The following is a 14,367-nucleotide window of genomic DNA, read 5'->3' as shown; positions in this document are numbered from 1 at the left end:
TCACCAAATCATTCATTAACCCGTCACTGTTGGTCTTGTTTCAGGTTTAAACCTAAAACATGGCAACACATCACTTTTACGTAGCCTTATTAGCAGTGAAACATATTATATATAATATATAATATATAAAACAGTCCATTTAAGATTCTCTGTGAGATTCAAAGGCTCCACACAGAGACAGGGCAGCAGATAGAAGTTAACTGAAATTGCATTCATGCCAGACTTTGTCTTGCAGCATTAAGTACATAAATTAATTAAAAAAGAAAACTCACTAGAGGGATCCGAGCCACAGCAGAATGAGTCAGAGTGATGTGTCTTTGAAGTAAAAAAAAACTGTCAATTTCAGCTTACTGATCTTGTCAGTTGTTCATTTAGGGTTTTTATGTGTGTGATAATATTGGTTTTAAAAAGGCAGACGGACTAATAATGAATTTTAACAAATTATTCGGTAACTACTATGAAACTAATATGTAAGTTATGTAGTTAAGTGAGTGAATAATTGAAATGTGGGCTCTGCAGAGTAAGGGGTTGGTTACCTAAAATTACAATAATTGTATAGTATATTAGTATATTAAGTATATCTAGTTATTATTTAGTGCTGATGTGGTGATAATTACTCCATGTTCCAAAAGAACAGGCACACTTCATGCTTCTTTTACCACTAACAAAACTTACACTGTTTGTATAAATTCTGATGTATCCATTGAAGTTATTGTCAGCGAAGGCCTCATTATCAACAAATAGAAATATTGATTATTGGCCCAGAATTTTTTGTATTATTTTTTGTCACATTTGTAAGTTGGTGTCTCCAGAATTAGTTAGATCTATCAACTTGTGCCTTCACTGTATGATAACTAGCTAGAATAATTACTTTTAAATTAAACAATTAATTACTCATTTAAAATACAGTAATGTCATATGCTGATAATCTAGTAGGCTTCAAATATGCATTTGTCCGGTCTCACTGTTCCTCCTTGATCCAACCTCGACAGCCACTAGAGGGCAGAGTAACGTACTCTCAGTGTAATTGTCAGCAGGAAAGGGGCTCTAGTCAAAAGCCTGCCACGATTTCTCAAATGTTTGAGAGCCCTGTTGAGAGATGGAAAGGCTGGGTGTTTAGAACGCTGAAGCAGTGGTGTGTGGACTGCCCTTCTGGAGCGGCAGCGCGGTTGGGGCACGCAGGGCAGGGGGGAGCTCCTCGATCTGATCTCCTCCAGTGTAAAGGGCATTAGAGCTTGTAAAAAGCCGCTTAGACAGAAGACGTTTACTCAGTGCTGACGGATCCTAAAGCCCCCTGAAGAAGCACACAATGTGGGCAACTGCTGTAACTCGCACATATATGGAGGGTGTTTTTTTACAGTGGCCTTGTTGGGCTATGCACATACTTGATGTCATAGTAGCGACATCTTAACAACGCGTGGTCATTTTAGAGCTTTAATTGTGTTGTTACACTGCATGAATTTCAATGAATTGATAGCGAGTGAATTTCCAACATTGATGTGTTAATTCTCTTCTACATTGTTCTGCTGTGTATTTTAAAGCTTTCAGGGCTGTTAGAACATTCAGAAACATCTGAGCTTTTGAAAATGAATGTTTCTTAACTGTTTAATAATTGTCTCTTTAGCTAAATTCATTCTCGATAAAATTGGGAGAATTTACTCTGTTATCTGTATCACTCTACTATCTGATCCAGTGAGACTGAACACCATCATTATACAGTAGAAATGCCTGAAATAAATTTCATTCTCTGCGTCTTGTTGATAATGCACAGTTTGCAAAAGGAATTCAGACATTGAATTATGGGCATTGTATCTCATCTTTCCCAACATGCAAGCAGACAGTAAAGCCAGACCAGAGCAAACCTGTCTCTATTCGAACATCAATTTACATTCAAACCTGTTGCTAAAAGCTGCTGTATTTTTTTAAAGGGAGGTGGAGGAGGGGGGTCGCATGTGTTTGCCCTTGTAGGCCTGCCTCACATTGTGTGTAGGGGGAGGCTCAGCTGCAGGATTGCAGCTTTTAATGAAAGCAAAGGGGCCATAGAAAACAGGTACAATCCGGGCGTATATATCAGACGCCTTTGTGGAGGCTGACAATGAGGCAGGCCCGGGTGATTCTTAGAGACTGGCTAAATGGCTCTCTGGAGCCTGGCCCATCACACAAACCCTGGTATTAACTGTAGACAGGAAACATGCCTGGATCGATTCGGAACAAAACCCGGCCCCTTCCTTTGAGCTTACTTGCTTCCTCCAGTCCTGTGCTCACCGCTAGACTGAGTGCTGGACATGGATCTTAATCTTGATATTGTTACATTTTGCTTTTTATTGACCAATTTACTGAGCTGCAGTGCAGCTATTCTGGCAGACAGTGGAGAACTGTTTTTATTTAATTTGTTTGATTTAAGTGCTTCAAGACATTCAGAACAATGGACTTTCCACCCCGATGTCATCATCACTGATGGTGTTTGGAATCACCTGGATCGTGAGAAGCAAAAAACTATCCATGCAGATTTCTTTGAAAAACTGAAAGCACGTTTCCCAAAAAGAATGGAAGCTGTAATAAAGGCATAGAGTGGTTAAAAGTGAAAAACAAAAATAGGGCTCCTAACAACCGTACAAGGTGTTGTAGACCACCAAAACTGTCCTCATCAGATGAACAGTACTTCAAGCTTTCATCTTGGAGAGAGAGGAGAACATCAAGTTCCACTTTTGTTTCAGATTTTAAAAAATACACAAGTGTTTCTGTCCATCTTTCCACTGCGAGAAGACAAGTGTTTGGGATTACTAAAATCATAAGAAAAAGAAAATGAAACCAACTGGCGAGAGTAAACTTCGGAGGTGTGGAAAAATATCCCAGCAGATTTCTTTGAAAAACTGTTAATCCGTTAGTGTCCATATTTCCAATTTAGATGTAATCAGTATAAAATTGATGTGTGTAAGCCTCATTATCAGATATTTTTACCTCTGTGAAGTATAATGCGTTAAGAGAACTAGTATTTAAGACAAATAATACAACACAATTCATGACACAGCCATTAGAAAAGAAAACACACAAGAACAGATATTTTTTAAACATTCCACTCTAAAAACTGGCACACAGGATATATCGGTAATAACCAAGTGGTTTAGGATGGATTTAACCACACGGAAGGAGAGGTCTGGTGCAGTAATAAAATGTGGCCCAGCTCCAGCGAGCCCCGATTAAAGGCGTCGGAGGCCGAGTTCAGGAGCCGGGCCGCCATTTGCATTCCCTGGCAGGAGCGTTTAGCTTGACAAATAGAGATGGCGGGAGAGGCTGCCAACTGCCACTTAGTTATTAACAACTCTTTCACTGGTGATTTATTTCCCAGTGTTTGAAGAGGGGCACAGCTATTAGATTATTATCAGGAAAATTAGCCCTGTTTAAGCATAAGGCCACAACGGGGCTTGACCCCTTAATATCCTTATAATGACGCCATTAACCATACAGATGTGGAGAGAGTAGCCCGTCAGGCTCTAGACACACTGTTATGCAGGCTCGGGCCAGACTCTCTCTCTCTCTCTCTCTCTCTCTCTCTCTCTTTCTCCCACCTACACTCACATGCATGCACTAATGCATAAATGAACTGTAATGCTGTAGTGCTCAGCTTTGGTATCATGGCTGAGACTCCGTATACTGGTGAACTTAATTTATTTAAATTTAAATGTACTTATCTTTCTGAAAGTGTACCACTCTAAAACAGTGTTATCACTGTTTTGTTTTTATTAAGATTCCTGCGATGAAAAACCCATTTCTGTGTAGGCGCAGCCAAATGAAGTTGAAATTACTTGCAGTGCCAATGTGGTTGGAATGCTAAAAGAGTAAACTGTCAGTGTGTATGTTTGGGTCTAGGTGTGGGCTGTTGATCTGGACATCGGCTACAGTAATCAGCTGGCCATGACCCAGCTGATGCTGCTTATGACTGGTGGAACACTGAGCTGCCGCACCGGACGCCTAGAAGTCCCTCCTCCGGTCAGATCCAACAAGCCCACTGCACGCCAGAAGGCGCCTAAAGCGGTATTACTATACTACTACACTCCTACATTATATTCTGAAATGGACAAAAGTTTGGACAAAATCCAGGCTTTACTGTATTGTTTTAACTATATGTGTACCTTTGTCCATTTTTATGCATGGTATTCTCTCACACAGTATCAGAAACCCCATAAACAAGTTCGTGATGATTTAGGCTTGCATTTTGTATTCACATTGTAACTACATTCACATTGTAGGTGAAGAATTTAATGACATTACATTGTTTTTTCATGTGCCAAACTACACTTATAATTCATGAATAAAAACTCAGTTTCCTATTTAACTGACATGAATCAAATAAAGTGCTACACACAAAGTAAGAGGAAACCGTCATACATAACAATGTAGTATAGGCGTAGCAGCAGCATCCAAATACAGTGCAAGTGCCCTTAAAATTGCAACACAGATCAGCCAAAATAAACATTTAAAAATTATTATTATTATTATTATTATTATTATTATAAGTGCTGTCAAGTGGGTTATAACCTCTGGCGACCATATTGTTTTTTCTCCAGAATGACCTGTCTTCTGTTTGTGTCTTCAGCCTTCTTAATGGCTTGTTCATGATATCTCTTATTGTGTCCATCCATCTTGTTGCTGGTCAATGCCTTCCTCTTTTACCTTTAATTTACCTTCAGCTGTTCCAAGCATTATTGTCTTTTCCAATGAACTGGTTCTTTGCATAATATGCCCAAATAGAAGAGCTTCAGTTTAGTTATCTGGGCTTCAAGTGGGATGTAAGGCTTGATGTGTGTGGTTTCTTAACCAAGATTCTCTCAAAGGTCATCAAGTTCGAAGTCCTCAATATTTTTCCTGTCCTGCTTTTTTATTGTCCAGCTTCCATAAAGATCCACAGAAAAGACCAAAGCCTGGACAGTTCTGGCCTTTGTTTGTGTAGACAAATCATTACATTTGAAAATCTTTTCAGCTCCTGCATCTTTGTTCTCAAGTGGTCTGAGTACACAGTACCTTAACATGGTTAAAATCAGGGAATACTATACACCACTAAGCTATTTGGATTGTTAAATGCAACTGTGTAGCACAAGAATGTCATTATCCAGCATCTGTTGCCAGTGAGTGGACTGGAGAGCAATAACAGTCCTCTCAACAGGATATTATCTCGATATATCACCATATTTATAAAGATTGATCAGCCAAGGGTTTGTTGTTTTATTTTTGTTAAATACAACTAAACACTGTAATTACGCTTCGGACCTGATTGGTGTTTAGATGCTGAATTCATTATCATTTTGATAGATGAGCCTAAATAATCAACCCATTAATAATTCATACCACATTCATTATGCATGTGTATGCATGCCTGAGCACCTCATCAACCTGATGCTGGCCCCCTAAACAATAGACTTCCTTTATTAGCGGCAAACTCCAGTTTACGCTTGTTAATCTGCGACTTGTATTATTTTATCAAACATTCATTTAGTGTGTGTGTGTGTGTGTGGTTCAGCATTGCAATGTATCACTGGCCCCGCTTTTCCTTAATGGCTCTAGCTGTGGCCATCATTTCAGGCTTGAATATTACAAACACAATTAAGTCCCCGCTGGAGAGGCTTTTTATTGTTGGGCAAGGACAGTGCCTTTGACAGCTCAAAGCGCAGCTCTATCAGAGAGAATCACTCAGCCTCTCCAGAGTGCGATGGGGCTGTGCTGCTCCTGTCTTACCTCTGTCATGGAGAATATGCCTCATGTCTGCTCTGAGTCCTCAGAGTCCTGCCACTCTCAACTAATCAGCTCTCGTAGCATGCTTTCAGACACATCCTTTAGCTGCTCTTGCTGTGAGCGTGGCTGGCTTGCAGAGGACACCTCTCTGTCCTCTATTGTGGTCTAACCTAACAATCCAGGACTTGCTCTCCCAAATGTCCTGTGCAGCTACTGAGAGACAAACACCATCCGTTCGTGGGGGTTGGAGCCTCTGTTACGTCGCTTTGTGTAGACAGTGTATCTGTTTACTGCACTCACACAAGGCCCCAAGTCACTCCACTGATCATGTAGATGTATCAGCAACAAAATAGATAGACTTTTTGTACTTGCTTGAAAAGGAAATGACACAAAACAAAATCTATTAATCCATTCCAGTAAAATGCTGACACTTTTGGACCTGTCTCAGTCATCCCGCCTTGTTATATTGTAGTAAATACCCAGTGCAATTAGATTACCTCCTGCAGATGTGTGTATTTTCTGATACCCTTTGTAGCTGTATATTGTTTTATTTGCATTTATTTGCAGCAATAACTTGATGCTATGACTCTCTGTCCTCTCGGCAGGCGTCGGTGACCACCCGTTTTGCAGTGATGAGCAGCCAACTCCTTCATACAAACCTTTCCATGGTCCGCTACAGTGTATTCTTCCAGATGTGCAAGGCACAGGGCATAGGCTTTGACATCAAGGTAAAACCTTCTTACTCTGTAACACTTTACTTCAACCCTGCTACATCGACACACGCCATAAACATGTCATTACAGATGTCATGTGCTGTCATGAGTTGTCATGACAGATTTTATTCAGAGATATAACAGTGTTATGTTAACATTACTGGGTGGTCATGACAGCTAACTAGAACACTCAGCAAAAATTAGCACAAGCTGTCATGTCATCAAAAACTACAGCATCTGTCAATTACTGACAATGGTAACATGGTTATACTGTATTACTGAACAAAATCTGTCTTGACACCTCATGACATCTGTCGTGACATGCATGATATTGTCAGTGTTAGACAGGGTTCAAGTAAAGTCTTACCTTGTACTATTTATTGAATACTAGCACTATCCTGGAATCTCAAACATCACAGACATATGGCTACAAAATGCAATATTTGCGTGTTATTGTGAGATACGATTGATAACAGCAGAAACTCACAGAAGCTTAGATAAAACAATATATAGTGTCAGGTTTGGATATATTTGTATTTGGATATATTTTGTTATTTTAACTACAATGATGTGGTCATTAACCAGTGCGGTCTTTATTGCTGTAATTAGGGTGCAACAATATGGGAAGTGTGGGCAGATGCCAAAATCTTTCATGTACATGAAAGGTCGAGGCTGATGCATAAACGTTTATATAATGTAGAAATTGTGGATCCACCTAGAGTAGCATTACAGATAAGGTTACAAATGCAGTAAAATGCTGATATCTCAGCGCAGTTACTCAGCAGTGCTTAAACATTATGCTCTTCCAAAGTACAACAAATACATCAAAAAATATTGATTTAAAATATAAGTCAAATCTAAACATCTGTCCAATGCCAGTATTTGTTGTCTAAACAAATATCTGATGATACTGGTAAGGTTCCAATATCACCATTCATCCCTAGCTATAATAAAAGTAAGCAGGCTGTGACTGTCAGCTTAGCAAAAAGAGACACACAAGCCTGACACCAATTCTCAGAATAAAGATATATCCACGGGACTGGCACATTGGCTCATGACATATCTGTTTGCACCATTCAAAGACTTTCATACTGCATGACAGTGTTCACTCACTGATATCTTGAATTCTAGGAAAGACAAGGCTCTGTGTTCGCCCTCCATGACAGTGTGAAGAGGACCAGCCTTGGCATGGCGTAAGTTTCTGTAAACGTACAGACACACTCCCTTCATCTTCCTCTTTCCTTTTTCTCTATTCCTTCCTACCATACACTGTACATATACACAACTGTGAGCACACTCTGTAAAGCCTGTTTGCCATTTAACCCATACACCGCAAATACCTACACTGAAAAGTGTCGGCTCACGACATACTGCTGAGCAGAATTAAAGGCATCCATCACCTCAATCCTATGGCTAACCGCTGAAGCCCTGCTTCCTTTCCGCTTCTCTCCCTGAAGACAACAGCCCTCTTTAAGGCTGAGAGCTCTCATTAAGCTCCCAACAGCCCCAGCAGTCAAGCAAGGTGATTGTTTTGTTTCTGGTTTTGCCTTTCATGGCGGTGGAAGGGGATCATTAGTAAGCTCGTTTGTCTCCGTGTCTCGTTAACAGAACAATCTCGCCAGATCTCCAGGGAGCGCTGCTGACCTTTGCTCGCAACCTGTCCATCATTCATCAAGAAATATCAGCCCCAAATATGCAAGGAGAGACCAATTTCAAGGTATGCTGTTAATGAACTAATGATTGTTAAATTTTTTATTGACTTGTACATCATTCCTGAACAAGGAACCTGTTAACGACATCCTCTATACTTTAGACATCCATTAAGTACTGTTCTTTATTGAGCCCATGGTCTTGACATGGAAGCATCTTTGTCTGTTTGGTACATCACAAAGATTTTGAGAGAAAAAACAACTATGTGAACTGAATTACATGGCCTTGGAAATGTTTTTACTCTCAATCAGCCCAAATGTTTAGACTGAATAACACAATATGAGATAATAACTACACTCTTTCATAGCCTTGGGAACAATGAGTGGGGAACTTGAAGTTGCTCTACTTTACAATATTGCTTTTAGAGCTGTTCTTCAAATGCAAGTGGACAGGAACCTGTAGAGGAAACATGTCTTTTATGCATCATGATAAACAACATGACTAGTCTTTGCTGAAAAAGCAGCACAGCACATTATACAGACTTTTTTTCAGCTTTAAGTTTTAAATATAAGCATTAATAGGCATTATTGCTGATTGCTGACTGTGACATATTTAACCTGATACCTGCAGAAGAGTCTTTGTATATTACTCTGCATATTAGGAATGTATATCACACATTACATATGCATGTTGTTTTGGTCTCCATTCATACATGTGACTGGTTATATTACATATTCTAGCCAAAAAATGCCTATGTGATAGTAAGTATATCTTAATTTAAAACATAGAGATAATTTTAAAAACTGCACTATAATTTTAATTACTATACAGTTCTGCGCAAAAGTCAGACACCCCCTTTGGTTTATTTCATTTCCAGTCGAAACAGCCATCAAGTACAAGTTATTCATTTTTAGAATCGGAAAAAAGGAGACATTACACAAAAGCTTACAACAAACAGAAAATTACACAAAAGTTAAAACATTAAGTATAATATCAAATCTATGAGTGTTTGTCCACCCTTTACGTTTGTTGTGGAGTAATGGCTTGTAGACTAACGAGTCTAAATTTGTAACTGTTTTTGTGAACCATAAAATGCAACCAACTTCTAAGACTGAACTTTGGAGCTGTGGAAAAATATCCCAGCAGATTTCTCCCCAAAAGAATGCAAGCTGTTATGAAGGCAAAGCATGGACACCCTAAATATGTTTGAAAAGTCTGATATTATATTATATTATATTATATCTTTTTTCAGATTAGAGCGTCTGCTAAATGCTGTAAATGTAAATGTGAATGTGTTATATTAGATGTTGAGACTTACATGGAATTTTCTGTTATATATGTGTTATCTGTTTTTTTCTGATGCTGAAAAATGAATAACTTGTACTTAATGGCCATTTTGACTCGAAGTAAAAAATGAAAGGTGGTTTCAGATTTCCACACATTCCTTTATGTTAGTTAATATCTATACTTTATTCTGCTTTTGACAGGACCTGATAAAGAATATCGAGAAGGTGGTGGGTGTGACAGTACAGAACTCTGTCAAAGAACACAAAGAAGAGGAGAAATCTGAGTAGAATAGACTTTTATTCCCTATATTCCAACAGCATAACTGGTCATATTATTATACTTCCAATTATGATGGCATATACACCATTACTATTATTTTAGGTCTCTGTTATAGCTGTTATATATAATATTAAAAAAAAACACTTAACTCAGATTCTGTTTATTTGTATTGTGGTTTATTTTCTCAGCAGTGGGAAAGTTTCAGCGAGTTTCAACCATGAGTAGCTGAAACATAAAGCTCAAGCAACTTTAAGGAAAGGAGAAACGTTAGGTACAGTTAGAATTAGCAGTTTTTAGCAGTAGTTAGTTTTAATCGATTTGTTAGAACGTTATTATTAAATGTGAGCGAGTATGAAAATAGTATAATATCTGTCCCCCTCAGCAATGATTGATTTGGCGTGCATCCAAATGAATTAAAACAGGAACCAACAAGAGTCTGCTGTTTCTAGTCGGATATCAGACAGACTGTACCGCTGAAGGTTAGCTCAAGCCTTAGCGTGATATTAAACTCTTTTCTCCGCGTTTATGAAAAATTTAGAAAATAAGGTTAAATAAGTTGTCGGTGCATTTGGCTAATGCAGGTACATAGGTGAAATAACTCGTTTATGAGCTGCGTGTGCACGAAGCATTTACTAGCGGTTAGCTATCCGGCCGCGCTAACCAAGTAAGCTAACCTATTAGCTACCTTTCTGACAGGAATGCCTCTACTCTGAAGCCATAAGCAGTAAGTTAATTAGCGTTGCTTTGCATTAGTGGGATGTATTTTGGGTTTAAAAGTCTCCCTCCGTGCCTCGTACCTCTGTGCTCTTCAGTTTTACTCGAAGAAGTTTGCAGCAGACTTCTTTAACATGACTCGTTACATTCAGCTCTCTGTTATATAACGTTAAGGTTAACTCTGGGGAAAACACTGTGATTTGCGCACTAGCAGCTTTTACACGTGTATGAAGACCTCGTTGCTTTTGAACGGTTCAAGCAATGAAAGAAATTCTGCGGAGAATTCACAGCGGTTTTTTGAAGCTTGTGCTTTTCCCGAGCACGTTTCGGAATAAACGTCCCCGTCCACCTGCCTCAGAAGTGCTAACGTGCCACCTCACCCAGCGCAGACTCCCACCCTGGACCTCGTTCTGTGTGCGTTACAGCGCTGTAGTGAATGACCAGTTTGGCTTGTCCAACTTCAACTGGAAGGTACAGGGTGCCAACTACCACATCCTCAGGACGGGAGCCTTTCCCTTCATCAAGTACCACTGCACCAAAGCACCTCCACAGAGCCTGGACTTTGAGAACACATTCTTCGGTGCACTGAAAGTTATCAACCTAGGTCAGTTCAGATAATACTCTGCGCACCAGAACAGATATAAAGTGAGCACTGCATGAATGCACATAACTGAGTTTCTCATCCTCTCTTTGAACTTCTTGTTTGTAGGTTTTCCATGTCTGGCATACGGCCTCGGCTCTTGGATGGTCGTTCGGGTAACAGAAACTGTGCAAACTTCGGCTGGCCCCGTCACTGTTTATTTTGCATATAAGGAGGTAGAAGGGGCTCAGTACTAAGGGCAGTTTGCATCATTGTCATTACTCTACCCAACTGGTACTTCAAAATGAAAATGAATGGCTTACATGTATCATTATTATGCAGATCAGAGTATTTTTTGTTGTACAAGTTCACACAACAATGCTATTCTGTTTGAGGGCTTAAAATTCTGTAATAAAGCTATTTTCTTTTCAACTTTGATAGGTCGGCTTTCATGTTTTCGATAAAGGCATTCTTAACTAATTACCTTGGGACTACTACTTTATTGTTTGAAAAAAAAAAAGAAACAGAAGCTTATGTGCACTTGATGTATAGTGAATTTGCACACAGGTGCTGCAATCTGCTTGTTCTTCTGTTTTTGTTCTCCTCCCTTGCTAATGCAGAATTTTAAATACCTTCAGTTCATTTATTTAAAGTCAAATTAGTGCTCACTCTACCCAGCATATTGTCAATAGAAAGCAAGAGGGATTGTTGAGAGGACAGGCTTGATAAAATGGTTTTTAATTACCATGGAGTAAGTGTGGCCTTCGCTTAGTCTCCCCACCCAGCCCCTCCCTCAGTCACGCTCGGGCCCTTTGATTTCTGATAATGTGCCCTGCTGACTTGACGCAGCCCTGGCTCTATACTGCAGAATCTAAGCCTCGCATTCCCTCTGAGATTGAGTTTGACAAACTGCCATATTGATTCTCTCCGCCTCTCAAAGCGTTCTGCTGAGCACATTTATCAGAGGCCTTGATTTCCTGGCCTCGCTGCCTCCTCTCTTAGTAACAATTAGGCTAAAATAATAATTTCATGTATTACATGCAAATCAATGGACCCTGTGGCCCTTTCTTTTAGCATGGGGTAATTTTGAGGGACAGGACTGATTTACAGGGCCATTGCTCACTTATGATGGCTCAGTCTTTTTCTCTGCTGTTTCTTCCTGTGCTGCTTCTGAATACAATTAGAACTAAATAGAGTAGTCTTTATTGTGAAGCGCTAATGGCTCTATTACAACTAATTGCAAATTTCAAAGTAAAATACTGAAGTCAGTATTGGAAATGTAAAAATACAATACATCCTTCATTTTATGGCACTATGCGGCCTACATATTGAAGGGACGATAAATTTTGTTATCTGGTAGAGTGACTTTTAAATATTCTATTGGCTTTGTGTTTCTCAGCATACATCACATTATCTGTTTACTGTTGCTCTTGACACCAAGCACATCTAGACAGCATCTTGATCATGTCATCCTTAGTGAGAATAAAAGATCTTAATGGAAGTCATTTAGGCACTCAGTGATATCTGATCAGTGGTATCAGCTAGGATGGAAAGCTCTTGCTTTTCATCTGTGAGCCACTATCTGACACGGCATCTCTGCGTGGGGAATGCTCAGGCCACCATGTCTTAATTCCTCGTTGACCCTTTGACCCTGGCCCTCGGCACTGATACTGTAGCTCGGTGGCAGGATGAGTTGCAGCCCAGGGCAATAACAGGCCAGGGCTTTATTTCTCTTGTGGCTTTCAAAGGGTGGCGTGAGCTGTGTGTAACCCAAGCCGAAGAGGCTGTGATCACAGCGTACCTGCGTTTCAGCCAGGCGCTGGGAGGCCAAAGCCGAGCTGCTGGAGGGTGCGTTAACCTGAGCAGGTGCTTACTATTACACCTCACCCTGGTCAGCTCTCTAGGATAACAGAGCAGCAAATTGGCTGCTTTAAATTAACGGAAAAATTTAGCGGTGCCATGTTGAAGGATCAATGCCTTGTTTTAAGGACAATGCAATCAAGACTTGTGCCTGTAATTGAAGGACCAAATTACCCTGTCTAAATATAAAGTACTAATCAACGAAGGATTAAGCACTTGTATTAGCAAGTTCAATCACATGATAATAAAAAAGGGCAAGGTGAAGTCTTTAAATACTTGAATGCTGTTTACATCTTAGGTAACTAATTGAAACTACAGTAATTTAAAAGCTGGGGCTGTTTGTAATAGAAACAAAAAACCCTCTGTGGCCCTTGAGACACATTAAGGTAGTGGCTGTGTGCAGGACTTCAGCATCGGTGACACACAATCTATTATTTAGCAGGAAAAATCACATTAATTTTGGTGTGACATGGAGATGTATGGGTTTGGCAGAAACAATTATTGTATGAATAACCCCTGCAGCTAGCTCTATGGAGGTTATCATAGAGCTCCCAGACCAACCACAGGCCCCTGTGTCTCACAGGCTGCTCTAACAGCAGGGGTACATCAACTGCATTGCGATCTGTGACATCTGCTAGCAGTAAAAAGTCATCTCCATGATATCTTTTCAACAGAGGTGGTAAGAAAAACAGGATTAGATTTGGACTTGTGTAGTAAAGACATATATATGAGAAAATTCATCAAATATATGAAGGCAGCTGGCCAAGGTAAGCAATTATGGCCCTCTGAATCACATTCATGAAGGCGTTCTCCAGAATATCGCTTGTTTGACAGCATATTAATTGCAGATTTGTCTCACTGTGTTACATTATGAATCAGTTTTTGGCTGGTGCCATTTTGCTTATAAAGTTTAGGTCATATTCCCAACACTAATGAAGCAGAATTGGCAGTCAGCACTTTATAATAAGATATTAAAGCTGTACAAGCTCCTCTCAGTAATGCCCTGCTGTCTGTGTCTACAGAGGAGTGGAAGTTTGAAGTCATTCAGTTATTATCTGTGGTGGTAAACTTTTTCAAAACTTTGGATTTCAGAAGCATTATCAGGCCTAGATTGGTACTGCTATGTGGTCTTCATAATCTTACCACACCTTAGTAGTAAATCAAAAACTATGAACCAGCTACTTAATGTAGCACTGGCAAATAATAGCCTACGATTTCAGTCTGGCTCTCAATATCACAGTGTGCTTTTTTCCTAGTGGTTTGTAAATTCATAATGAGGTGCATGTTGATTGAGATTTTTCTCCTTTTACCATGTTAGTGTGACAATCACTGGAAGAAAAGATGAAAAATAGTGCCGGAAAATAGATTTATTGCAACAGTTAAAAGCTTTAGTGATTTCAATGGATTATAATTGCTGACCTCACACCATTGAGGCTGGAATTACTTGATTTTTTTTCCCACTTGCTATTGGGTGCTGGAAGTGGTTCTTGTGGAGAGGGGAAAAGCCATTAAAAATCTATTATAGCAGATCTTTTCACCCAGGGGGAAAGCCTT

The 14,367-nt window shown here is 39.7% G+C and overlaps 2 protein-coding genes across 2 annotated transcripts in view; both read left to right on the top strand.

Annotated features, from left to right (window-relative positions):
* Nucleotides 1-9,977, top strand: part of iqch (IQ motif containing H) — a 32,248-nt gene extending 22,271 nt beyond the window's left edge. The window contains exons 17-21 of the mRNA XM_036585182.1: nt 3,871-4,032; nt 6,336-6,458; nt 7,575-7,636; nt 8,052-8,160; nt 9,581-9,977. Of these exons, the coding sequence (XP_036441075.1) occupies nt 3,871-4,032; nt 6,336-6,458; nt 7,575-7,636; nt 8,052-8,160; nt 9,581-9,667 (543 nt within the window). The 3' untranslated portion in view covers nt 9,668-9,977. The remainder of the gene's footprint in view (nt 1-3,870; nt 4,033-6,335; nt 6,459-7,574; nt 7,637-8,051; nt 8,161-9,580) is intronic.
* A 117-nt stretch (nt 9,978-10,094) lies between these two features.
* Nucleotides 10,095-11,385, top strand: cunh15orf61 (chromosome unknown C15orf61 homolog). Its single transcript, XM_036585697.1, has 2 exons — nt 10,095-10,977; nt 11,083-11,385. The coding sequence occupies exons 1-2, from the start codon at nt 10,635-10,637 to the stop codon at nt 11,208-11,210; spliced, it is 471 nt and encodes a 156-aa protein (XP_036441590.1). The 5' UTR covers nt 10,095-10,634; the 3' UTR covers nt 11,211-11,385.
* Nucleotides 11,386-14,367: the final 2,982 nt, after the last annotated feature.

The sequence above is a fragment of the Colossoma macropomum genome, unplaced genomic scaffold (genome assembly GCF_904425465.1).
Source record: "Colossoma macropomum unplaced genomic scaffold, Colossoma_macropomum, whole genome shotgun sequence".
NCBI classification, from domain to species: Eukaryota; Metazoa; Chordata; class Actinopteri; order Characiformes; family Serrasalmidae; genus Colossoma; species Colossoma macropomum.
Note: the sequence above shows the minus strand (reverse complement) of the source record. Positions and strands in the feature narration are given on the sequence as shown.